Source organism: Embiotoca jacksoni, unplaced genomic scaffold, assembly GCF_022577435.1.
Source record: "Embiotoca jacksoni isolate LCO1_2020_lvr unplaced genomic scaffold, fEmbJac1.0.p SCAF_39, whole genome shotgun sequence".
Classification (NCBI taxonomy): Eukaryota; Metazoa; Chordata; class Actinopteri; family Embiotocidae; genus Embiotoca; species Embiotoca jacksoni.
Genome location: NW_027185391.1, coordinates 1,521,457 through 1,546,623, shown reverse-complemented (window position 1 = coordinate 1,546,623; position 25,167 = coordinate 1,521,457). Strand labels below are relative to the sequence as shown.

The following is a 25,167-nucleotide window of genomic DNA, read 5'->3' as shown; positions in this document are numbered from 1 at the left end:
GGTTGTGTTGATGTTTGTGTGTTGATGGTTGTGTTGATGGTTGATGTTTGCGTGTTGATGGTTGTGTTTTGATGGTTGATGTTTGTGTGTTGATGGTTGTGTGTTGATGGTTCTGTGTTGCTGGTTGATGATTGTGTGTTTATGTTTGTGTGTTGCTTGTTGATAGTTGTGTGTTGATGGTTGATGTTTGTGTGTTGATGGTTGATGGTTGTGTTGATGGTTGATGGTTGTGTGTTGATGGTTGAGTGTTGATGGTTGATGTTTGCGTGTTGATGTTTGTGTGTTGATGGTTGATGGTTGTGTTGATGGTTGATGTTTGTGTGTTGATGGTTGATGGTTGTGTTGATGGTTGATGTTTGTGTGTTGATGGTTGATGGTTGTGTTGATGGTTGATGTTTGTGTGTTGATGGTTGATGGTTGTGTTGATGGTTGATGTTTGTGTGTTGATGGTGGATGGTTGTGTGTTGATGGTTGATGGTTGTGTGCTGATGTTTGTGTGTTGATGGTTGTGTGTTGATGGTTGTGTTGATGTTTGTGTGTTGATGGTGGATGGTTGTGTGTTGATGGTTGATGTTTGTGTGTTGATGGTTGATGGTTGTGTGTTGATGGTGGATGGTTGTGTTGATGGTTGATGGTTGTGTTGATGTTTGTGTGTTGATGGTTGATGGTTGTGTTGATGGTTGATGGTTGCGTGTTGATGGTTGATGTTTGCGTGTTGATGTTTGTGTTGATGGTTGTGTGTTGATGGTTGTGTGTTGATGGTTGTATGTTGCTGGTTGATAGTTGTGTGTTGATGGTTGTGTGTTGATGGTTGTGTGTTGATGGTTGATGTTGATGGTTTTGTGTTGCTGTTGATGTTTGTGTGTTGATGGTTGTGTGTTGATGGTTCTGTGTTGCTGGTTGATGATTGTGTTGATGGTTGTGGGTTGATGGTTGTGTGTTGCTGGTTGATAGTTGTGTGCTGATGGTTGATGTTTGTGTGTTGATGGTTGTGGGTTGATGGTTGTGTGTTGCTGGTTGATAGTTGTGTGTTGATGGTTGTGGGTTGATGTCTGTGTGTTGATGATTGATGGTTATGTGTTGATGTTTGTGTGTTGATGGTTGATGTTGATGGTTGTGTTGCTGATTGATGGTTGTGTGTTGATGGTTGTGTGTTGATGGTTGATGGTTGTGTTGATGTTTGTGTGTTGATGGTTGTGTTGATGGTTGATGTTTGCGTGTTGATGGTTGTGTTTTGATGGTTGATGTTTGTGTGTTGATGGTTGTGTGTTGATGGTTCTGTGTTGCTGGTTGATGATTGTGTGTTTATGTTTGTGTGTTGCTTGTTGATAGTTGTGTTGATGGTTGATGTTTGTGTGTTGCTGGTTGATAGTTGTGTGTTGATGGTTGATGGTTATGTGTTGATGTTTGTGTGTTGATGGTTGATAGTTGTGTATTGATGGTTGATGTTGATGGTTGTGTTGCTGGTTGATGATTGTGTGTTGATGGTTGTGTGTTGATGGTTGATGGTTGTGTTGATGTTTGTGTGTTGATGGTTGTGTTGATGGTTGATGGTTGTGTGTTGATGATTGTGTTGATGGTTGTGGGTTGATGGTTGTGTGTTGCTGGTTGATAGTTGTGTGCTGATGGTTGATGTTTGTGTGTTGATGGTTGTGTGTTGATGGTTTATGGTTGTGTTGATGGTTGATGGTTGTGTTGATGTTTGTGTGTTGATGTTTGTGTGTTGATGGTTGTGTGTTGATGTTTGTGTGTTGATGGTGGATGGTTGTGTGTTGATGGTTGTGTGCTGATGTTTGTGTGTTGATGGTTGATGGTTGTGTGTTGATGGTTGATGTTTGTGTGTTGATGGTGGATGGTTGTGTGTTGATGGTTGCGTGTTGATGTTTGTGTGTTGATGGTTGTGTGTTGATGTTTGTGTGTTGATGGTTGTGTGTTGATGGTTGATGGTTGTGTGTTGATGTTTGTGTGTTGATGGTGGATGGTTGTGTGTTGATGGTTGATGGTTGTGTGCTGATGTTTGTGTGTTGATGGTTGTGTGTTGATGGTTGTGTTGATGTTTGTGTGTTGATGGTGGATGGTTGTGTGTTGATGGTTGATGTTTGTGTGTTGATGGTTGATGGTTGTGTGTTGATGGTGGATGGTTGTGTTGATGGTTGATGGTTGTGTTGATGTTTGTGTGTTGATGGTTGATGGTTGTGTTGATGGTTGATGGTTGCGTGTTGATGGTTGTGTGTTGATGGTTGATGTTTGCGTGTTGATGTTTGTGTTGATGGTTGTGTGTTGATGGTTGATGTTTGTGTGTTGATGGTTGTGTGTTGATGGTTGTATGTTGCTGGTTGATAGTTGTGTGTTGATGGTTGTGTGTTGATGGTTGTGTGTTGATGGTTGATGTTGATGGTTTTGTGTTGCTGTTGATGTTTGTGTGTTGATGGTTGTGTGTTGATGGTTCTGTGTTGCTGGTTGATGATTGTGTTGATGGTTGTGGGTTGATGGTTGTGTGTTGCTGGTTGATAGTTGTGTGCTGATGGTTGATGTTTGTGTGTTGATGGTTGTGGGTTGATGGTTGTGTGTTGCTGGTTGATAGTTGTGTGTTGATGGTTGTGGGTTGATGTCTGTGTGTTGATGATTGATGGTTATGTGTTGATGTTTGTGTGTTGATGGTTGATGTTGATGGTTGTGTTGCTGGTTGATGGTTGTGTGTTGATGGTTGATGGTTGTGTTGATGTTTGTGTGTTGATGGTTGTGTTGATGGTTGATGTTTGCGTGTTGATGGTTGTGTTTTGATGGTTGATGTTTGTGTGTTGATGGTTGTGTGTTGATGGTTCTGTGTTGCTGGTTGATGATTGTGTGTTTATGTTTGTGTGTTGCTTGTTGATAGTTGTGTTGATGGTTGATGTTTGTGTGTTGCTGGTTGATAGTTGTGTGTTGATGGTTGATGGTTATGTGTTGATGTTTGTGTGTTGATGGTTGATAGTTGTGTATTGATGGTTGATGTTGATGGTTGTGTTGCTGGTTGATGATTGTGTGTTGATGGTTGTGTGTTGATGGTTGATGGTTGTGTTGATGTTTGTGTGTTGATGGTTGTGTTGATGGTTGATGGTTGTGTGTTGATGGTGGATGGTTGTGTGTTGATGGTTGATGGTTGTGTTGATGTTTGTGTGTTGATGGTTGATGGTTGTGTTGATGGTTGATGGTTGTGTGTTGATGGTTGAGTGTTGATGGTTGATGTTTGCGTGTTGATGTTTGTGTGTTGATGGTTGATGGTTGTGTTGATGGTTGATGTTTGTGTGTTGATGGTTGATGGTTGTGTTGATGGTTGATGTTTGTGTGTTGATGGTTAATGGTTGTGTGTTGATGGTTGATGGTTGTGTGTTGATGTTTGTGTTGATGGTGGATGGTTGTGTTGATGGTTGTGTGTTGATGGTTTATGGTTGTGTTGATGGTTGTGTGTTGATGTTTGTGTGTTGATGGTTGTGTGTTGATGTTTGTGTGTTGATGGTGGATGGTTGTGTGTTGATGGTTGTGTGCTGATGTTTGTGTGTTGATGGTTGATGGTTGTGTGTTGATGGTTGATGTTTGTGTGTTGATGGTGGATGGTTGTGTGTTGATGGTTGCGTGTTGATGTTTGTGTGTTGATGGTTGTGTGTTGATGTTTGTGTGTTGATGGTTGTGTGTTGATGGTTGATGGTTGTGTGTTGATGTTTGTGTGTTGATGGTGGATGGTTGTGTGTTGATGGTTGATGGTTGTGTGCTGATGTTTGTGTGTTGATGGTTGTGTGTTGATGGTTGTGTTGATGTTTGTGTGTTGATGGTGGATGGTTGTGTGTTGATGGTTGATGTTTGTGTGTTGATGGTTGATGGTTGTGTGTTGATGGTGGATGGTTGTGTTGATGGTTGATGGTTGTGTTGATGTTTGTGTGTTGATGGTTGATGGTTGTGTTGATGGTTGATGGTTGCGTGTTGATGGTTGATGTTTGCGTGTTGATGTTTGTGTTGATGGTTGTGTGTTGATGGTTGATGTTTGTGTGTTGATGGTTGTGTGTTGATGGTTGTATGTTGCTGGTTGATAGTTGTGTGTTGATGGTTGTGTGTTGATGGTTGTGTGTTGATGGTTGATGTTGATGGTTTTGTGTTGCTGTTGATGTTTGTGTGTTGATGGTTGTGTGTTGATGGTTCTGTGTTGCTGGTTGATGATTGTGTTGATGGTTGTGGGTTGATGGTTGTGTGTTGCTGGTTGATAGTTGTGTGCTGATGGTTGATGTTTGTGTGTTGATGGTTGTGTGTTGATGGTTTATGGTTGTGTTGATGGTTGATGGTTGTGTTGATGGTTGTGTGTAGATGTTTGTGTGTTGATGGTTGTGTGTTGATGTTTGTGTGTTGATGGTGGATGGTTGTGTGTTGATGGTTGTGTGCTGATGTTTGTGTGTTGATGGTTGATGGTTGTGTGTTGATGGTTGATGTTTGTGTGTTGATGGTGGATGGTTGTGTGTTGATGGTTGCGTGTTGATGTTTGTGTGTTGATGGTTGTGTTGATGTTTGTGTGTTGATGGTTGTGTGTTGATGGTTGATGGTTGTGTGTTGATGTTTGTGTGTTGATGGTGGATGGTTGTGTGTTGATGGTTGATGGTTGTGTGCTGATGTTTGTGTGTTGATGGTTGTGTGTTGATGGTTGTGTTGATGTTTGTGTGTTGATGGTGGATGGTTGTGTGTTGATGGTTGATGTTTGTGTGTTGATGGTTGATGGTTGTGTGTTGATGGTGGATGGTTGTGTTGATGGTTGATGGTTGTGTTGATGTTTGTGTGTTGATGGTTGATGGTTGTGTTGATGGTTGATGGTTGCGTGTTGATGGTTGTGTGTTGATGGTTGATGTTTGCGTGTTGATGTTTGTGTTGATGGTTGTGTGTTGATGGTTGATGTTTGTGTGTTGATGGTTGTGTGTTGATGGTTGTATGTTGCTGGTTGATAGTTGTGTGTTGATGGTTGTGGGTTGATGGTTGATGTTGATGGTTTTGTGTTGCTGTTGATGTTTGTGTGTTGATGGTTGTGTGTTGATGGTTCTGTGTTGCTGGTTGATGATTGTGTTGATGGTTGTGGGTTGATGGTTGTGTGTTGCTGGTTGATAGTTGTGTGCTGATGGTTGATGTTTGTGTGTTGATGGTTGTGGGTTGATGGTTGTGTGTTGCTGGTTGATAGTTGTGTGTTGATGGTTGTGGGTTGATGTCTGTGTGTTGATGATTGATGGTTATGTGTTGATGTTTGTGTGTTGATGGTTGATGTTGATGGTTGTGTTGCTGGTTGATGGTTGTGTGTTGATGGTTGTGTGTTGATGGTTGATGGTTGTGTTGATGTTTGTGTGTTGATGGTTGATGGTTATGTGTTGATGTTTGTGTGTTGATGGTTGATAGTTGTGTATTGATGGTTGATATTGATGGTTGTGTTGCTGGTTGATGATTGTGTATTGATGGTTGTGTGTTGATGGTTGATGGTTGTGTTGATGTTTGTGTGTTGATGGTTGTGTTGATGGTTGATGTTTGCGTGTTGATGGTTGTGTTTTGATGGTTGATGTTTGTGTGTTGATGGTTGTGTGTTGATGGTTCTGTGTTGCTGGTTGATGATTGTGTGTTTATGTTTGTGTGTTGCTTGTTGATAGTTGTGTGTTGATGGTTGATGTTTGTGTGTTGATGGTTGATGGTTGTGTTGATGGTTGATGGTTGTGTGTTGATGGTTGAGTGTTGATGGTTGATGTTTGCGTGTTGATGTTTGTGTGTTGATGGTTGATGGTTGTGTTGATGGTTGATGTTTGTGTGTTGATGGTTGATGGTTGTGTTGATGGTTGATGTTTGTGTGTTGATGGTTAATGGTTGTGTTGATGGTTGATGGTTGTGTGTTGATGTTTGTGTTGATGGTGGATGGTTGTGTTGATGTTTGTGTGTTTATGGTTGTGTGTTGATGGTTGATGGTTGTGTGTTGATGGTTGATGGTTGTGTTGATGGTTGATGGTTGTGTTGATGGTTGTGTGTTGATGGTTTATGGTTGTGTTGATGGTTGATGGTTGTGTTGATGGTTGTGTGTTGATGTTTGTGTGTTGATGGTTGTGTGTTGATGTTTGTGTGTTGATGGTGGATGGTTGTGTGTTGATGGTTGTGTGCTGATGTTTGTGTGTTGATGGTTGATGGTTGTGTGTTGATGGTTGATGTTTGTGTGTTGATGGTGGATGGTTGTGTGTTGATGGTTGCGTGTTGATGTTTGTGTGTTGATGGTTGTGTGTTGATGTTTGTGTGTTGATGGTTGTGTGTTGTTGGTTGATGGTTGTGTGTTGATGTTTGTGTGTTGATGGTGGATGGTTGTGTGTTGATGGTTGATGGTTGTGTGCTGATGTTTGTGTGTTGATGGTTGTGTGTTGATGGTTGTGTTGATGTTTGTGTGTTGATGGTGGATGGTTGTGTGTTGATGGTTGATGTTTGTGTGTTGATGGTTGATGGTTGTGTGTTGATGGTGGATGGTTGTGTTGATGGTTGATGGTTGTGTTGATGTTTGTGTGTTGATGGTTGATGGTTGTGTTGATGGTTGATGGTTGCGTGTTGATGGTTGATGTTTGTGTGTTGATGGTTGATGGTTGTGTGTTGATGGTGGATGGTTGTGTTGATGGTTGATGGTTGTGTTGATGTTTGTGTGTTGATGGTTGATGGTTGTGTTGATGGTTGATGGTTGCGTGTTGATGGTTGATGTTTGCGTGTTGATGTTTGTGTTGATGGTTGTGTGTTGATGGTTGTGTGTTGATGGTTGTATGTTGCTGGTTGATAGTTGTGTGTTGATGGTTGTGTGTTGATGGTTGATGTTGATGGTTTTGTGTTGCTGTTGATGTTTGTGTGTTGATGGTTGTGTGTTGATGGTTCTGTGTTGCTGGTTGATGATTGTGTTGATGGTTGTGGGTTGATGGTTGTGTGTTGCTGGTTGATAGTTGTGTGCTGATGGTTGATGTTTGTGTGTTGATGGTTGTGGGTTGATGGTTGTGTTGCTGGTTGATAGTTGTGTGTTGATGGTTGTGGGTTGATGTCTGTGTGTTGATGATTGATGGTTATGTGTTGATGTTTGTGTGTTGATGGTTGATGTTGATGGTTGTGTTGCTGATTGATGGTTGTGTGTTGATGGTTGTGTGTTGATGGTTGATGGTTGTGTTGATGTTTGTGTGTTGATGGTTGTGTTGATGGTTGATGTTTGCGTGTTGATGGTTGTGTTTTGATGGTTGATGTTTGTGTGTTGATGGTTGTGTGTTGATGGTTCTGTGTTGCTGGTTGATGATTGTGTGTTTATGTTTGTGTGTTGCTTGTTGATAGTTGTGTTGATGGTTGATGTTTGTGTGTTGCTGGTTGATAGTTGTGTGTTGATGGTTGATGGTTATGTGTTGATGTTTGTGTGTTGATGGTTGATAGTTGTGTATTGATGGTTGATGTTGATGGTTGTGTTGCTGGTTGATGATTGTGTGTTGATGGTTGTGTGTTGATGGTTGATGGTTGTGTTGATGTTTGTGTGTTGATGGTTGTGTTGATGGTTGATGGTTGTGTGTTGATGATTGTGTTGATGGTTGTGGGTTGATGGTTGTGTGTTGCTGGTTGATAGTTGTGTGCTGATGGTTGATGTTTGTGTGTTGATGGTTGTGTGTTGATGGTTTATGGTTGTGTTGATGGTTGATGGTTGTGTTGATGGTTGTGTGTTGATGTTTGTGTGTTGATGGTTGTGTGTTGATGTTTGTGTGTTGATGGTGGATGGTTGTGTGTTGATGGTTGTGTGCTGATGTTTGTGTGTTGATGGTTGATGGTTGTGTGTTGATGGTTGATGTTTGTGTGTTGATGGTGGATGGTTGTGTGTTGATGGTTGCGTGTTGATGTTTGTGTGTTGATGGTTGTGTGTTGATGTTTGTGTGTTGATGGTTGTGTGTTGATGGTTGATGGTTGTGTGTTGATGTTTGTGTGTTGATGGTGGATGGTTGTGTGTTGATGGTTGATGGTTGTGTGCTGATGTTTGTGTGTTGATGGTTGCGTTGATGGTTGTGTTGATGTTTGTGTGTTGATGGTGGATGGTTGTGTGTTGATGGTTGATGTTTGTGTGTTGATGGTTGATGGTTGTGTGTTGATGGTGGATGGTTGTGTTGATGGTTGATGGTTGTGTTGATGTTTGTGTGTTGATGGTTGATGGTTGTGTTGATGGTTGATGGTTGCGTGTTGATGGTTGTGTGTTGATGGTTGATGTTTGCGTGTTGATGTTTGTGTTGATGTTTGTGTGTTGATGGTTGTGTGTTGATGGTTGTGTTGATGTTTGTGTGTTGATGGTGGATGGTTGTGTGTTGATGGTTGATGTTTGTGTGTTGATGGTTGATGGTTGTGTGTTGATGGTGGATGGTTGTGTTGATGGTTGATGGTTGTGTTGATGTTTGTGTGTTGATGGTTGATGGTTGTGTTGATGGTTGATGGTTGCGTGTTGATGGTTGATGTTTGCGTGTTGATGTTTGTGTTGATGGTTGTGTGTTGATGGTTGATGTTTGTGTGTTGATGGTTGTGTGTTGATGGTTGTATGTTGCTGGTTGGTAGTTGTGTGTTGATGGTTGTGTGTTGATGGTTGATGTTGATGGTTTTGTGTTGCTGTTGATGTTTGTGTGTTGATGGTTGTGTGTTGATGGTTCTGTGTTGCTGGTTGATGATTGTGTTGATGGTTGTGGGTTGATGGTTGTGTGTTGCTGGTTGATAGTTGTGTGCTGATGGTTGATGTTTGTGTGTTGATGGTTGTGTGTTGATGGTTTATGGTTGTGTTGATGGTTGATGGTTGTGTTGATGGTTGTGTGTTGATGTTTGTGTGTTGATGGTTGTGTGTTGATGTTTGTGTGTTGATGGTGGATGGTTGTGTGTTGATGGTTGTGTGCTGATGTTTGTGTGTTGATGGTTGATGGTTGTGTGTTGATGGTTGATGTTTGTGTGTTGATGGTGGATGGTTGTGTGTTGATGGTTGCGTGTTGATGTTTGTGTGTTGATGGTTGTGTTGATGTTTGTGTGTTGATGGTTGTGTGTTGATGGTTGATGGTTGTGTGTTGATGTTTGTGTGTTGATGGTGGATGGTTGTGTGTTGATGGTTGATGGTTGTGTGCTGATGTTTGTGTGTTGATGGTTGTGTGTTGATGGTTGTGTTGATGTTTGTGTGTTGATGGTGGATGGTTGTGTGTTGATGGTTGATGTTTGTGTGTTGATGGTTGATGGTTGTGTGTTGATGGTGGATGGTTGTGTTGATGGTTGATGGTTGTGTTGATGTTTGTGTGTTGATGGTTGATGGTTGTGTTGATGGTTGATGGTTGCGTGTTGATGGTTGTGTGTTGATGGTTGATGTTTGCGTGTTGATGTTTGTGTTGATGGTTGTGTGTTGATGGTTGATGTTTGTGTGTTGATGGTTGTGTGTTGATGGTTGTATGTTGCTGGTTGATAGTTGTGTGTTGATGGTTGTGTGTTGATGGTTGATGTTGATGGTTTTGTGTTGCTGTTGATGTTTGTGTGTTGATGGTTGTGTGTTGATGGTTCTGTGTTGCTGGTTGATGATTGTGTTGATGGTTGTGGGTTGATGGTTGTGTGTTGCTGGTTGATAGTTGTGTGCTGATGGTTGATGTTTGTGTGTTGATGGTTGTGGGTTGATGGTTGTGTGTTGCTGGTTGATAGTTGTGTGTTGATGGTTGTGGGTTGATGTCTGTGTGTTGATGATTGATGGTTATGTGTTGATGTTTGTGTGTTGATGGTTGATGTTGATGGTTGTGTTGCTGGTTGATGGTTGTGTGTTGATGGTTGATGGTTGTGTTGATGTTTGTGTGTTGATGGTTGTGTTGATGGTTGATGTTTGCGTGTTGATGGTTGTGTTTTGATGGTTGATGTTTGTGTGTTGATGGTTGTGTGTTGATGGTTCTGTGTTGCTGGTTGATGATTGTGTGTTTATGTTTGTGTGTTGCTTGTTGATAGTTGTGTTGATGGTTGATGTTTGTGTGTTGCTGGTTGATAGTTGTGTGTTGATGGTTGATGGTTATGTGTTGATGTTTGTGTGTTGATGGTTGATAGTTGTGTATTGATGGTTGATATTGATGGTTGTGTTGCTGGTTGATGATTGTGTATTGATGGTTGTGTGTTGATGGTTGATGGTTGTGTTGATGTTTGTGTGTTGATGGTTGTGTTGATGGTTGATGTTTGCGTGTTGATGGTTGTGTTTTGATGGTTGATGTTTGTGTGTTGATGGTTGTGTGTTGATGGTTCTGTGTTGCTGGTTGATGATTGTGTGTTTATGTTTGTGTGTTGCTTGTTGATAGTTGTGTGTTGATGGTTGATGTTTGTGTGTTGCTGGTTGATAGTTGTGTGTTGATGGTTGATAGTTGTGTGTTGATGGTTGTGTGTTGATGTTTGTATCTTGATGGTTGTGGCTTGATGTTTGTGTGTTGCTGATTGATAGTTGTGTGTTGATGGTTGATGTTTGTGCTGCTGGTTGATAGTTGTGTGTTGATGGTTTATGTTTGTGTTGATGGTTGATGTTTGTGTTGCTGGTTGATAGTTGTGTGTTGATGGTTGATGTTTGTGTGTTTCTGGTTGATAGTTGTGTATTGATGGTTGATAGTTGTGTGTTGATGGTTGTGTGTTGCTGGTTGATAGTTGTGTGTTGATGCTTGATGTTTGTGTGTTGATGGTTGATGTTTGTGTGTTGCTGGTTGATAGTTGTGTGTTGATGGTGGATGGTTGTGTGTTGATGGTTGTGGGTTGATTGTTGTGTGTTGATGGTTGTGTGTTGATGGTTGATGGTTGTGGGTTGATGGTTGTGTGCTGTTGGTTGTGGGTTGATGGTTGATAGTTGTGTGTTAATGGTTGTGGGTTGATGGTTGTGTGTTGATGGTTGTGGGTTGATGGTTGTGTCTTGTTGGTTGTGGGTTGATGTTTGTGTGTTGATGGTTGTGTGTTGATGGTTGATGGTTGTGTGTTGATGGTTGTTGGTTGATGGTTGATGTTTGTGTGTTGCTGGTTGATAGTTGTGTGTTGATAGTTGTCTGTTGATGGTTGTGGGTTGATGGTTGTGTGTTGATGGTTGTGGGTTGATGGTTGATGTTTGTGTGTTGCTGGTTGATAGTTGTGTGTTGATGGTTGTGGGTTGATGGTTGTGTCTTGATGGTTGTGGGTTGATGTTGTGTGTTGATGTTTGTGTGTTGCTGGTTGATGGCTGATAGTTGTGTGTTGATGGTTGTGTGTTGATGGTTGCTGGTTGATAGTTGTGTGTTGATGTTTGTGTGTTGCTGGTTGATGGCTGATAGTTGTGTGTTGATGGTTGCTGGTTGATAGTTGTGTGTTGATGGTTGTGTGTTGATGGTTGATGTTTGTGTGTTGCTGGTTGATAGTTGTGTGTTGATGTTTGCGTGTTGCTGGTTGATAGTTGTGTGTTGATGGTTGTGTGTTGCTGGTTGATGGTTGTGTCTTGTGTCGACCTGCAGTGACGACAGCATGGGGTACCAGTACCCCTTCACCTTACGGGTGGTCGGTAAGGACGGCAACTCCTGTGCCTGGTGTCCCTGGTACAGGTAAGAGTCACTCACACACACACGAGGAGGGTTTGTTTGGCTTCTGGTGTAAGAAGAACATTTAATTTGTGTGTAACATGTCCTGTATGAAATGTTAAATATCATAGATATCAGCCGATGAAACGGAGAGTGTGTTAGTCCTGCGACTGTACGTGAGTGTGTGTGTTTCCAGGTTCTGCAGAGGCTGCACCATCGAGTGTACGGAGGACAGAGCTGCTGTGGGAAATGCTTATATAGCTGTGGACTGGGACCCTACAGCCCTGCACCTCCGCTACCAGACCTCCCAGGAGAGGGTAAAACACACACACACACACACACACACACACACACACACACACACACACACACACACACACACACACACACACACACACACACACACACTCTCTAGCTCTCCCGGGCTGAGCGCCAGATGAAATCGCCCCAAACAAAGTTAAAAGGAGGCCAGTAACTGCTGTAATAAATGTAGTGTAAAATGGCAGAATAATCAAATGCAAAGTAACATTTTAACAGCATAACTACAATTTACATTTACCATATTTCAGCCTTGTTTACAACACTAATGGATTAGAGCCTTTTTTATGTGTTCCTAAATGTGTTTTTATTGAAACATTCCATAACGACATGTTTTACTATGAAATGAACAGGTCATTATTATTATTATTATTATTATTATTATTATTAACATCAAGAAAAGATCACATGCATTGGTAATGTGTAACGTGTCCTTGTAGATGTACAATATGTTTAGTTGTATGGAAACTCTTTGACAGTGACAAACACATTCATCTTCCTCCAGCTGACCTCCATGTTCACCACTTTAACACAGCAGCTCACTTGCTCCTGTTATTATTGCGGAATATCAGAGCTAAGAGCCAAGACAGTGTAGTTCTGAATTTGACCACATGGGGTCACTAGTGACTGTAGATGTGAGGTCCGGTAGAGGCTCAGATCCTGCAGCTGGTTCAGACGGAGGTTGCGTGTCTCCAGGGGAAGATCAGTGCTGTGCCGAACAAACAGAACTCACACACAAGAGTCAGATACCTGGAATCACCTGCTGATTCAGAAACCTGCAGATATTCAGGTGGTCTGCTGTCAGCTGTCAGTCAGCAGAGCAGCAGGTCCGTGTGAATTGATCCTCTCCGACACTCTGGTCCCGCTGCAGATTGTGGAGGAGCACTGCAGTGTGGAGCAGTCACGTCGAGCCCAGGCGGAGCCTATCAGCCTGGACAGCTGTCTGAAGGCCTTCACCAGCGAGGAGGAGCTGGGAGAGGACGAGCTGTACTACTGCTCCAAGTGCAAGACCCACCGGCTGGCCACCAAGAAGCTGGACCTGTGGAGGCTGCCGCCCATTCTGGTCAGCGGTCCACTCCTGACTCCACGTGTGCTTTTATGTCATAGTGTTTGTTGTTGGCAGTGAAAACAGTTTGTATTTGACAGTATGTGACGTGTGCTCCCTCCAGATCGTCCATCTGAAGCGTTTCCAGTTCGTGAACGGTCGCTGGATCAAGTCCCAGAAGATCGTCAAGTTCCCGCGGGAGAACTTTGACCCGAGCGCCTTCCTGGCTCCCAGAGACCTGGAGCAGCGCTGCCTCCACTCCCGCAGCGAGAGCGAGGACCTGCTGAGGGTCGGAGAGGACAACCTGTCCTCCATCTCGGCCCCCGCTGGCTTCTGCAACCTCCCCAAAGGTAGCACACGTTCATTTCATTTACAGCCACTCACCCACCGAGCTGAGCGGATGTCTGTTCTTCCTCATGATGTGAAACGACAGTCTGAATGAGCGCAGCAGCTTGACCCTGTGCTTCTCCGACAGCCTCGCCTGCCTTAAGCAGGAAGTCGGCACCGTCTCTCAGCCGGAACAGTAGCCCGTCCGGCAGCCCAAAGACCGGCAGCGGAGGCCGCAGACCAGGCCGGCTACGCCTTCCCCAGCTGGGCAGTAGACACCGGCTCTCCAACAGCAAGGAGAACCTGGATGGAGCTGCTAACGCTGAGGCCGAATCCTGGGACGGTGCAGCACAGGCCGACCCGGAGGGCAGCGCAGCCGCAGGAGCGGCGGTGGTTCTCCCCAGATCAGGGGAGCCGCTGGCGTCGGAATCGCTCTGTGGTTCGGAGGCGTCCAGCAGCCACTGCGACCTGGTGCTGGTGAACGGAGACAGCAACGGACTGAGCTCAGACTGCAGCACGGACAGCAGCATGGACCCCGACAACGCTCTGCAGCACAGGGACAACATGTGTCTGGACGCCATCTACAACCTCTATGCAATATCAGTACGTAACACACCCACTGGAGTCTCTGTCAGACAGGAAGTGATGTCATACAGGAAGTGAAAGTTCTCCTTTTCTCCTCAGTGCCATTCAGGAATCATGGGAGGAGGCCACTATGTGACGTATGCCAAAAACCCCAATGAGAAATGGTACTGTTACAACGACAGCAGCTGTAAGGTAAGACGCTTCCATCTTTAACCCTCTGAAGGCCAAACACACTCTGGCCGTTTTTTTACGTTTGTCGTCGCTCATTTTTCGCTGCACTGAAGTCATCCTCAGCTGCACGCAGGAGCTCTGAACTTTAGTTTTGTTTACATAATCTGGATCATGCTCAGAGTATTTTTTGCAACATTTTACATGAGAATGAATTGAAGGCGCACACCGTGCCTTCACCACGCAAGTCAATTCTTAATCTATGGGAAACACTTACATTTAATTCAAGGACTGTCAGAAATGATAAAACCCGACAATAATTTTACAGTTTCTGGCTTTGATAAACGGTGCAATTTTGGCAATTGTATAAATAAAACATGTCTTTTAACCCCACTAGTGGGTTTTGGGCTGACAGCATAACCTTCTGTATTTTGGTTATAACCAGGAATATCTGGCCAACACACATGATCACCACAGACTGTAAAAGTGTTTGTAACTTCCGGCTCCGAAAAATGGTTCCAATACAGAACTGCAATACCAGCGAGCGCCACTAGAGGTCGGCTCCAAAAAGCCTCCGGCTCCATAGACTCCCATTCAACTTCTCTCATCAAATCCAAAGTGAATAAAATGTGTCCATCAGTTATCTCGGTGTTGTTAGCTAAAGTCACTCCTTCTTATTAGTTTTCTGGAGGTCCATCTGAAAATAATCCCTCATTCATTAGAAAAGAAGATTCAAGAAGACCTGTTTTTGGGGGCGTGTCTGTTTGATTGACAGGCCTGTGGTGCAGTCAGGTTACAGCTATCGGTGGGCGGGACGTAGTATCGTCAGGTTTCCGATCAGATCGGTCAGATCCACCGCTGGCTCCTCCCCCAGCTCGTCCAAATATGGTCACTTCCTGCTCCAAACCGCTCCGAACTAACAAAGATGGTGACGGACAGAATCTGAACTGGAGGATTCATAACGTTCACAAACCAACGATGACATCACTGATGGTTGATGACATCACTGATGGATGATGACATCACTGATGATTGATTTTTTTTTTTAGCGTTGCAGATATCTGCCGTTTTTTATTCTTTCTGAATATTATCTGATTGTGTTTTGTCTTTGTTGCCACCGGTTGATAATCAGAAAAAGGCAGCAAATTAAACCGCACTCTGGTAAAGTGCTCCAGAATCGCATCTTCTGTTTTCTCAGCTACCATGAAAAGTTCAAACTAAAACACCAACGTGTGTTTGTCCTTTCCAGGAAGTGCACTCAGAGGAGATCGACACCGACTCGGCTTACATCCTCTTCTACGAGCAGCAGGGGGTCGAGTACTCCCAGTTCCTGCCAAAGATCGACGGCAAGAAGATGGCCGACACCAGTAGCATGGACGAAGACTTTGAGTCCGACTACAAGAAATACTGCGTCCTCCAGTGAGCGCAGCCTCGTCTTCCATCAGCCAGCACGACGCCTGCTCTCGCTGCTTTCAGCGGCCGCTCCGAGCAGGAAGCGCCAGACGTTCGGCGTCGCCGTTGACGGCTGAGCTCTTTGTCTTCAGGGCGCGTCGCAGCACTTCCTACACTTGACCGCAAACACGGATTAGTGAACACGTTTGCCAAGACGACGATGAAGCCCCCCGTGAAAGCACTAAACTGGTGCACTTTGCTGAGCCCGTAGAAACAACAACCCCCTCACCCCTCCCCCCTCCTCCCGTGACCCTCACCATAAGATCCATGTAACATACAAACGCATCTCTGAATGTATGCCGGTACGGCCGAGTCATGAAGTGATGTCGTTTTCTTAGTGCGCAATTATTACTAGTGACGTCAGAATGAAAAAAAAAAAGACATTTCCACCTGCAGTCAGTGTTTCACCTGAAGAAGGAAAACACTGACGAGGTCCCGGTTTAAAATCGAAGGCTTCTGATTGGATACAGGTCGAGTTTTAAACGCCAACAGGCCCAACAGTTGGAAAACCCATGTGCTAGTGTCACATTTGGTGCCACAGGCCAACATGACGTTTAAATTTGGTATCTAGGACATTAGATACTGTGACAAACTTTAAAAACATGTGGTTCTCCAAAGGTTTTATGAGTGATAGTTCAGTAGGGAAAACATAAGTCATACGCTACCTCATCGCTCCACGCAGTCTGTCAGCCAACTGAACCCTTCGAGTCTGTGACAGTATTAATAGTAACTCAATGCTTCCTTCCAGTGGAGGAGACGTGGTACATTTCAGAAACACCCCCCCAACACACACACACACTCACACACACACACACACACACACACACACACACACACACACACACACACACACACACACACACACACACACACACACACACACACACACACACACCAAAACCCACAGGTCCTGATGGTGACACGAAATCAGCCAAAACTGTGTTTCATCCCGCAGCTGCCAAATATCAGAGGTTATCTGCACCAACTGAACCGGGGTCTGAGAAGGACAGGTGCCATGATTTCAAGAGAGAAGCTTAAAGAATAACATACAGTATATGTTTTGTTTTTGATTCTGCAGATGTGTCATTTTATAAGATTTATTTTATTGTTGTGATTTTTTTTGTTGTTGTTCTTGAGGCAGGCATCAGGAGCCACTTCAGGTCGGCAGAGGATATTTAACTGAGAGCGTATCGTCACGGCACCCTCACCCCACCGCTAAGATCAACTTTAATCCTGATTTTCACAATCTGGAAAAAAAACTGGGAGAATTAATTGTCAAAAAAATTATTTCACCTGTGATTTTAACATTTTATGATTTAACAAGGACCGTTTCAAACAAAAAGTAACATCTGCAACAGAACCAGAGATATTACCGTTTTTAATCTCAGCCTGTTGCCTACATTACCCATAATGCAGCTCATTTGCCAACGTTTTAGTCAGAGATTCATGTGTGCTGTGCGAGTAGCGGCTCATGTGGCCTGCAGCAGCGTGCTGAGGCCTCGTGTCTTTCTAACTCCACACCAACAGATTGTTTTGCTTTTCTACGCTGACTCGACGTTATCTGACGTCACACCACTCCCTCCTTCATATAACAGATGCAGTAGTGCTCTCGAGCACCTGAAACCACATGTCAATGTGCAGAGTCAGCAGACTTCCCCTCAAACAGGCTCAGAGCAGGTGTTTGGCTTCAGTGCTCCCAGACGCACCAGTAATCACGCCCATCAGTGACGTCACGGCGTCCTGGAGTCCATCTGTACTTCACTGCTATAGGCTGAATATAAAGATGGACGACCTCTCACCACTTCCTCCCACAGTACAACAGTCTGAAGTCTGATGCTCACCGTCCTCTGAGCATTGATCAGTAACTAATAGCTGTATATCAACTACTTTTGCCCACAGATTAGTTGTGCTGCTAGCTTCGTATTGAGGGTGAGACAGGAGGTGGGGCCACAGGAGGCGGGGCCTTGGGAGGCGGGACCACAAGAGGCGGGGCCTCAGGCCTCTGAACGGCCTCTGCAAAGCATCCATTTCTGAGATGTTTTAGCTTTGTGTCGAGGGAGCTGGGCAACATCTTTATATACAGTCCGTGCTCACTGAAGCAGGTTTGTTTGCTCATACGCACCTTTTAAAGCACAACCTGAACTTTATTTATACCAAATCTTCTTGTCCGGTCCAAATAGGAGCCACAATGTCAAAATCTAATGTCAATGCCTTTAGTATATCATTCGAAAATGGTGCATATTCTCAAACTAATATGTTTGATTCATTCATCAAAGGAACTTCTTGCTGTCCATTCTGGTCCCGGGTCCCTCGGGGACTCCGCTGGTCCTCGATGGGCCCACAGACCCCAAAACACAAAAACCAGTGTCTCACCGCCGTATCTGACACTTCCTTTGAATCCATTTCAGTTCACTGCTGGCGTGACTTACAGTAATGTTTTACATTTCAAGATGTGTGGCGACGATCAGTCAAAAGATATTTATTCCGTTGGGTTTGTTTTAGGAGAATCAGCTCAACACAACTGTTTTCTTTATCTTGAAAATATTAGGAAATTATTTGAAAAGCTTCCCTTTCGTTTGGATTAACCCTGAAATAGACGCTCTCATGTCAGATGCTGATGAACCTGTCAGATCTGTAACAGCTTCCCAACATCAGTTCAGCTTCTCGTTGGTTTTCTGAGTCTAAAACCGGCTTCATGTAAATTCTGAATGTTTGGCTTCTGGACGTGACTGTTGAGGTTTGAACTGAATAATTGAGCTGTGTGTCGCTTCATAGCAGCATGTGGAGCTCCTCCTACCGGGGGGGGGGGGGGGGGGGCTCGGTCTAATCACTGTGAACAGACAGCCGACGGTCAGACGGACGATTCCCCCACGTTGTCCTGTAGACCACAGAGGAGACGAGTCTCCGTCAGCTGCTGTATTCATGAGGCGGCGTCTCTGTGGAAGTCTTTGGAGAGATGTCTGTCACTGAATGAAACTTTATTTTCCTTTGCGAAGAGAACGTTTGTTGAACAAATGGAAATGTACAGATGAGTGCTATTTATGTTGGCTTGCTCTGCTCTTTTTGTTCGTCCACCCTCCTGCCTTCGCACCGCGCGGTAGACGATGTCCAGTCTGTCGGTGCTTGAAACATCATCACGTGGCTCAAAGGGAAAACTGCTAAAGGATTTGTCTCTAGAGAACCCAGTTTGTAATGTTTGCTTCATTTAAAGGTGCAATAGATGTTGTTTTTTGTGCCCTCAAACGACCTCTACCCTCAAACTGTATTAGCAGAAATACAGTGTTAAATTGGGGTAAATTTCAGCACAATTTTCATAATCCAAGAACGAAGATTTTCTGCCCAACAGAACTGAGCTGTGATGCTGAAAGTGGGCAAACACTGATCCTGTAAAACACCGGGCTGATATCGTAAACCCCTCCCCTCCCACAAACCCCGCCCATAACCCCGCCCCCAGAAGATTAGTTCGGACTGTGGTCAATCTACTACTGAGCTGTCAGTGTCTGTAGCTTCTTTTTATTTAAGTTCATTTCTGTCAGATCTGAACCAGACGTGTTAATTTAAGAAACTTTTTTGTAAGGTGTTTGTTGAAAGAAAGTCACATTGCACTGACATGAGAACATGTACATAAAAAATGTGTTTTGTAAATAAGCCAATGAAAAGCTATGTATTTGAATATGAACTGTACAAAATACTGTACTTGTAGTTGTATATGGAGTGATACTGTTGATCTGTAACAAAATACCCAAGCAACAAATTAAATTCTGCAGAGGAAACAACGACACCAGACTGACAGGAGTTGTTATTTCTAATCAGACGCTATAATTTCTGGAGCAATGGCGTCAGGGTTGCTGCTGTCACTCCGTCCTCTTGTCTGTTGCTTGCTGATTGTAGGTCATTGTCTCCTTAAGTGATTTAAAAAGACTGTCCCTGCATTCCAGTATTCATACTAATATACTATTTATGCCAAGAACAGATTTAGTACGTCCCAGTAGTTAGTATGTTGAAAGTACCAGGATGTTGTGCTACATCTGCAGTCTGCAGGTCAGCATGATACTCTAGAAGTTCTGACCCACAATCCTCTGCAGAGAGACAGTTGGTGGCGCTGAAGCTCCGCCCACAAAAGGAAGAAGAAGAAGAAGAGACGTTAAAAGGAAGCTGCTCCTTCCAAATCACATCCTTTTTCTTTTTACTACAAACGTTGCGCTACGGATCGCGACAGATACGACCAAGAGGGTCAAAGGTCGAGATGCATTTTTAAGACGATGTGGTATGTCCCAGTTGTACACATACTACATGCACAATTCAATTTAATTCAATTTAATTTATATTGCACCAAATCACAACACAGGTTATTGTAAGTCCTTTACAGCAGAACTTTTTCAATATTAAACAGAGAAACCCAACAATTCAACAATTCAACAATTCCCACTTAAACTAGGAGGGAAAAACTCCTCTTTAAGGGAGAAAAACCTCCAACAGAGGGAAGAAAATCTCTCTTTAACAGGAAGAAACCTCCAACAGAACCAGGATCAGAGGTGGAGAACATCTGTTAACAGAACCAGGATCAGAGGTGGGCGGAGCATCTGTTAACAGAACCAGGATCAGAGGTGGGCGGAGCATCTGTTAACAGAACCAGGATCAGAGGTGGGCGGAGCATCTGCCTCGACCGGTGGGGGTGAGGGGAGAGCAGAGAGAGAAAAGGACAGCATAGAGATACAAAGCATGAACTGGTGGTGGCATAACTGGAGGATGGTTCAGGGCCACCTGAGCAGCTCCAAGTATAAGCTTTATCAAAACAGAAAGTTTGAAGTCTAACCTTAAAGCTAGAGATTCTGCTTTCTGCTCCTCAAACACAAACTGGAAGCTGATTCCACAGGAGAGGAACCTTAAAACTGAAGCTCTGCCTCCCATTCTCTCAGGATCCCTGTCTGACCCTGTGGTGTGACCTTTGTTTCCCCAGACCTCCTCTCCTCATGAGTCCTGTCATTCCCCGGTGTATTTGTTGTGTTTGGCCATGTGCTTGTGTTTTGTTCTGTCCTCCTCTGCCCACCTCCTGTCACCTCCCATGGCCACGCCCCTCATCAGTCCGAGCAGCTGCCACCAATCCTGCTGATCACCACCTGCAGGTTGCTCATCTCACTAATCATCTCCTTAGACTATATGAACCGTGGTCCTGCAGTCATTGAGTGTCAGTCCATACTCTCAGCTACATCGCCTCACCCGCAACCTGTCGCCAGTGCTACCGGCCGTCCGTTCCCGTTCTGTGTCCGGTTCCTGCTCCGGTTCCTGCTCCGTGTCCTGCTCCGTGTCCTGTTCCTGCTCCTATTCCATTCTGTTCTGGCGACGTGTCGTGGACTACCACACACTTCATCCTGCCTGCTACACTGTGTCGCAAGTATCCAGTCTGCTGCCGTCTTGTGTCAGACCTCGGGAAACCACGCAAGTATCCAGTCTGCTGCCGTCTTGTGTCAGACCTCGGGAAACCACGCAAGTATCCAGTCTGCTGCCGTCTTGTGTCGGACCTCGGGAAACCACACAAGTTGCTCCTGCCTGCCTGCCGTGTCTACGGCCCCCACCTGATCCTGTCCCCTGGTGAGAAGTCGGTGGAGTTTCCCTCCCGACTCGGGAAGAGGAAAGAGAGCGGGGAAAAGACATTAAGCACCTGGACACCTGTAAAATAAAAACTGTTTTATATCTGAACTTTGAGTCTGTGTCTGCGTTTGGGTCCAGTCCAGCCACACCACATGACACATTCTACTTTTTGGAAACTCTGGGAACCACAAGCAGGCTGAGAGAGAATATCTCTGTCAGGATGATGTGGTTCTATAAGATCTATCAGGATTATGTGGTTCCAAGATCTGTCAGGATGATGTGGTTCCAAGATCTGTCAGGATGATGTGGTTCTATAAGATCTGTCAGGATGATGTGGTTCTATAAGATCTGCCAGGATGATGTGGTTCTATAAGATCTATCAGGATTATGTGATTCCAAGATCTGTCAGGATGATGTGGTTCCAAGATCTGTCAGGATGATGTGGTTCTATAAGATCTGTCAGGATGATGTGGTTCTGTAAGATCTGTCAGGATGATGTGGTTCTATAAGATCTGCCAGGATGATGTGGTTCTATAAGATCTGTCAGGATGATGTGGTTCTGTAAGGTCTGTCAGGATGATGTGGTTCTGTAAGATCTATCAGGATGATGTGGTTCTATAAGATCTATCAGGATGATGTGGATCTATCAGGATGATGTGGTTCTAAGATCTGTCAGGATGAAGTGGTTCTATAAGGTCTGTCAGGATGATGGTGTTCTATAAGCTCTATGAGGATGATATGGTTCTATAAGATCTGTCAGGATGGTGTGGTTCTATAAGATCTGTCAGGATGATGTGGTTCTATAAGATCTGTCAGGACGATGTAGTTCTATAAGATCTGTCAGGATGATGTAGTTCCAAGATCTGTCAGGATGATGTGGTTCTATAAGATCTGTCAGGATGATGTGGTTCTGTAAGGTCTGTCAGGATGATGTGGTTCTGTAAGATCTATCAAGATGAAGTGGTTCTATGAGATCTGTCAGGATGATGTTGTTCTATAAGCTCTATGAGGATGATATGGTTCTATAAGATCTGTCAGGATGATGTGGTTCTGTAAGATCTGTCAGGATGATGTGGTTCTATAAGATCTGTCAGGATGATGTGGTTCCAAGATCTGTCAGGATGATGTGGTTCTATAAGATCTATCAGGATTATGTGGTTCCAAGATCTGTCAGGATGATGTGGTTCTATAAGATCTGTCAGGATGATGTGGTTCTGTAAGGTCTGTCAGGATGATGTGGTTCTGTAAGATCTATCAGGATGATGTGGTTCTATAAGATCTATCAGGATGATGTGGATCTATCAGGATGATGTGGTTCTAAGATCTGTCAGGATGAAGTGGTTCTATAAGGTCTGTCAGGATGATGGTGTTCTATAAGCTCTATGAGGATGATATGGTTCTATAAGATCTGTCAGGATGGTGTGGTTCTATAAGATCTGTCAGGATGATGTGGTTCTATAAGATCTGTCAGGATGATGTAGTTCTATAAGATCTGTCAGGATGATGTAGTTCTATAAGCTCTATCAGGATGATGTGGTTCTATAAGATCTGTCAGGATGATGTGGTTCTGTAAGGTCTGTCAGGATGATGTGGTTCTGTAAGATCTATCAGGATGAAGTGGTTCTATGAGATCTGTCAGGATGATGTTGTTCTATAAGCTCTATGAGGATGATATGGTTCTATAAGATCTGTCAGGATGATGTGGTTCTGTAAGATCTGTCAGGATGATGTGGTTCCAAGATCTGTCAGGATGATGTGGTTCTATAAGATCTATCAGGATTATGTGGTTCCAAGATCTGTCAGGATGATGTGGTTCTATAAGATCTGTCAGGATGATGTGGTTCTGTAAGGTCTGTCAGGATGATGTGGTTCTGTAAGATCTATCAGGATGATGTGGTTCTGTAAGATCTATCAGGATGATGTGGTTCTATAAGAACTATCAGGATGATGTGGATCTATCAGGATGATGTGGTTCTAAGATCTGTCAGGATGAAGTGGTTCTATAAGATCTGTCAGGATGATGTGGTTCTATAAGATCTGTCAGGATGAAGTGGTTCTATAAGATCTTTCAGGATGATGTGGTTCTATAAGATCTGTCAGGATGATGTAGTTCTATAAGCTCTATCAGGATGATGTGGTTCTATAAGATCTGTCAGGATGATGTGGTTCTGTAAGGTCTGTCAGGATGATGTGGTTCTGTAAGATCTATCAGGATGAAGTGGTTCTATAAGATCTGTCAGGATGATGTTGTTCTATAAGCTCTATGAGGATGATATGGTTCTATAAGATCTGTCAGGATGATGTGGTTCTATAAGATCTATCAGGATGATGTGGTTCTGTAAGATCTGTCAGGATGATGTGGTTCTGTAAGATCTGTCAGGATGATGTGGTTCTGTAAGATCTATCAGGATGATGTGGTTCTGTAAGATCTATCAGGATGATGTGGTTCTGTAAGATCTGTCAGGATGATGTGGTTCTATAAGATCTGTCAGGATGATGTGGTTCTATAAGATCTGTCAGGATGATGTGGTTCTGTAAGGTCTGTCAGGATGATGTGGTTCTGTAAGATCTATCAGGATGAAGTGGTTCTATAAGATCTGTCAGGATGATGTGGTTCTGTAAGGTCTGTCAGGATGATGTGGTTCTATAAGATCTGTCAGGATGATGTAGTTCTATAAGCTCTATCAGGATGATGTGGTTCTATAAGATCTGTCAGGATGATGTGGTTCTGTAAGGTCTGTCAGGATGATGTGGTTCTGTAAGATCTATCAGGATGAAGTGGTTCTATAAGATCTGTCAGGATGATGTTGTTCTATAAGCTCTATGAGGATGATATGGTTCTATAAGATCTGTCAGGATGATGTGGTTCTATAAGATCTATCAGGATGATGTGGTTCTGTAAGATCTGTCAGGATGATGTGGTTCTGTAAGATCTGTCAGGATGATGTGGTTCTATAATATCTGTCAGGATGATGTGGTTCTATAAGATCTGTCAGGATGATGTGGTTCTGTAAGATCTATCAGGATGATGTGGTTCTATAAGATCTGTCAGGATGATGTGGTTCTGTAAGGTCTGTCAGGATGATGTGGTTCTGTAAGATCTATCAGGATGATGTGGTTCTGTAAGATCTGTCAGGATGATGTGGTCATGATTATTTCTCCTACTGTTTACTTACACACTCCACCTTGGACACGTGTTACACTGAGAGCATCTGGACACGCCAGCTGTTGTTTCAGTCTTCCTGAGGAGTTGATAAGCTTCAATGCCTTTTTAATTGAAGGTACTTTATAATAAAAATACCTTTATAACTTCAGAGCTTCTGTAACATGTGTCCTTGTTTTTTTTTTTAATTTTTAAATTTATTTATTTTTTTATTCACTTTATTAATCCCCGAGGGGAAATGTCTTCACTACAGCAGGGGGGCTCTCAGGGGGGAGCTGCTGCAGCAGGCTGCCACTAGCGCGGCGCCAGGTAACCTGACCTGAGGTGCATGTTTTTGGATGATGGGAGGAAGCCGGAGAACCCGGAGAGAACCCACGCAAGCACAGGGAGAACATGCAAACTCTGCACAGAAAGGCCCGGGACCGGATTCGAACCCGGAACCTTTTTGCTGTGAGGCGACAGTGCTAACCACTGCACCACCGTACCGCCCTGGCCGTCCTCGGTGGCGGTGCAGTGAGTTTGTGCACAGATGAGTGAGGAAACCACACAGGGTCTTTGCAGCAACTTCCCCGAATTATACACCGCTACTGAGACAGGCATGTTTCTAACCTCCACGCCATGACCAGGTCCTTCCTGTTCGCTCTTCAACTCATTCTCAAAGTCCTTTCAGCAACAAATATGAGACTACAAAGACTGTCTGACTTTACCAGTCAGACTGTGGAGATTTGGATGAAATATTTTCTTTAAATGGTAAATTTACTTTTTGGAGTTAGTAAATTTAAAATGTGGTCACTTTATTTACTATGAATGCATCCAAAGCCCATCCTGTAGTGTTTTCATTTTAATCACGCAGTTATTACACTGGAGTAATACTGTTTTTAATAAAGTAAATACTTCCACTATTGTCAAAGGATCAAATGTTTGTAATTCACAATAAGAGTTCACAAACATGTAAA

The 25,167-nt window shown here is 43.7% G+C and overlaps 1 protein-coding gene across 5 annotated transcripts in view; it reads left to right on the top strand.

Annotated features, from left to right (window-relative positions):
• usp32 (ubiquitin specific peptidase 32) overlaps positions 1-18,263 on the top strand; it is a 100,394-nt gene extending 82,131 nt beyond the window's left edge. For all 5 annotated transcript variants that reach the window (XM_069166494.1, XM_069166493.1, XM_069166496.1 and 2 more), the window contains exons 28-34: positions 11,499-11,585; positions 11,758-11,878; positions 12,751-12,942; positions 13,049-13,274; positions 13,400-13,854; positions 13,936-14,028; positions 15,254-18,263. In XM_069166494.1, the coding sequence (XP_069022595.1) occupies positions 11,499-11,585; positions 11,758-11,878; positions 12,751-12,942; positions 13,049-13,274; positions 13,400-13,854; positions 13,936-14,028; positions 15,254-15,427 (1,348 nt within the window). In that variant the 3' untranslated portion in view covers positions 15,428-18,263. The remainder of the gene's footprint in view (positions 1-11,498; positions 11,586-11,757; positions 11,879-12,750; positions 12,943-13,048; positions 13,275-13,399; positions 13,855-13,935; positions 14,029-15,253) is intronic.
• The last annotated feature ends 6,904 nt before the right edge of the window (positions 18,264-25,167 follow it).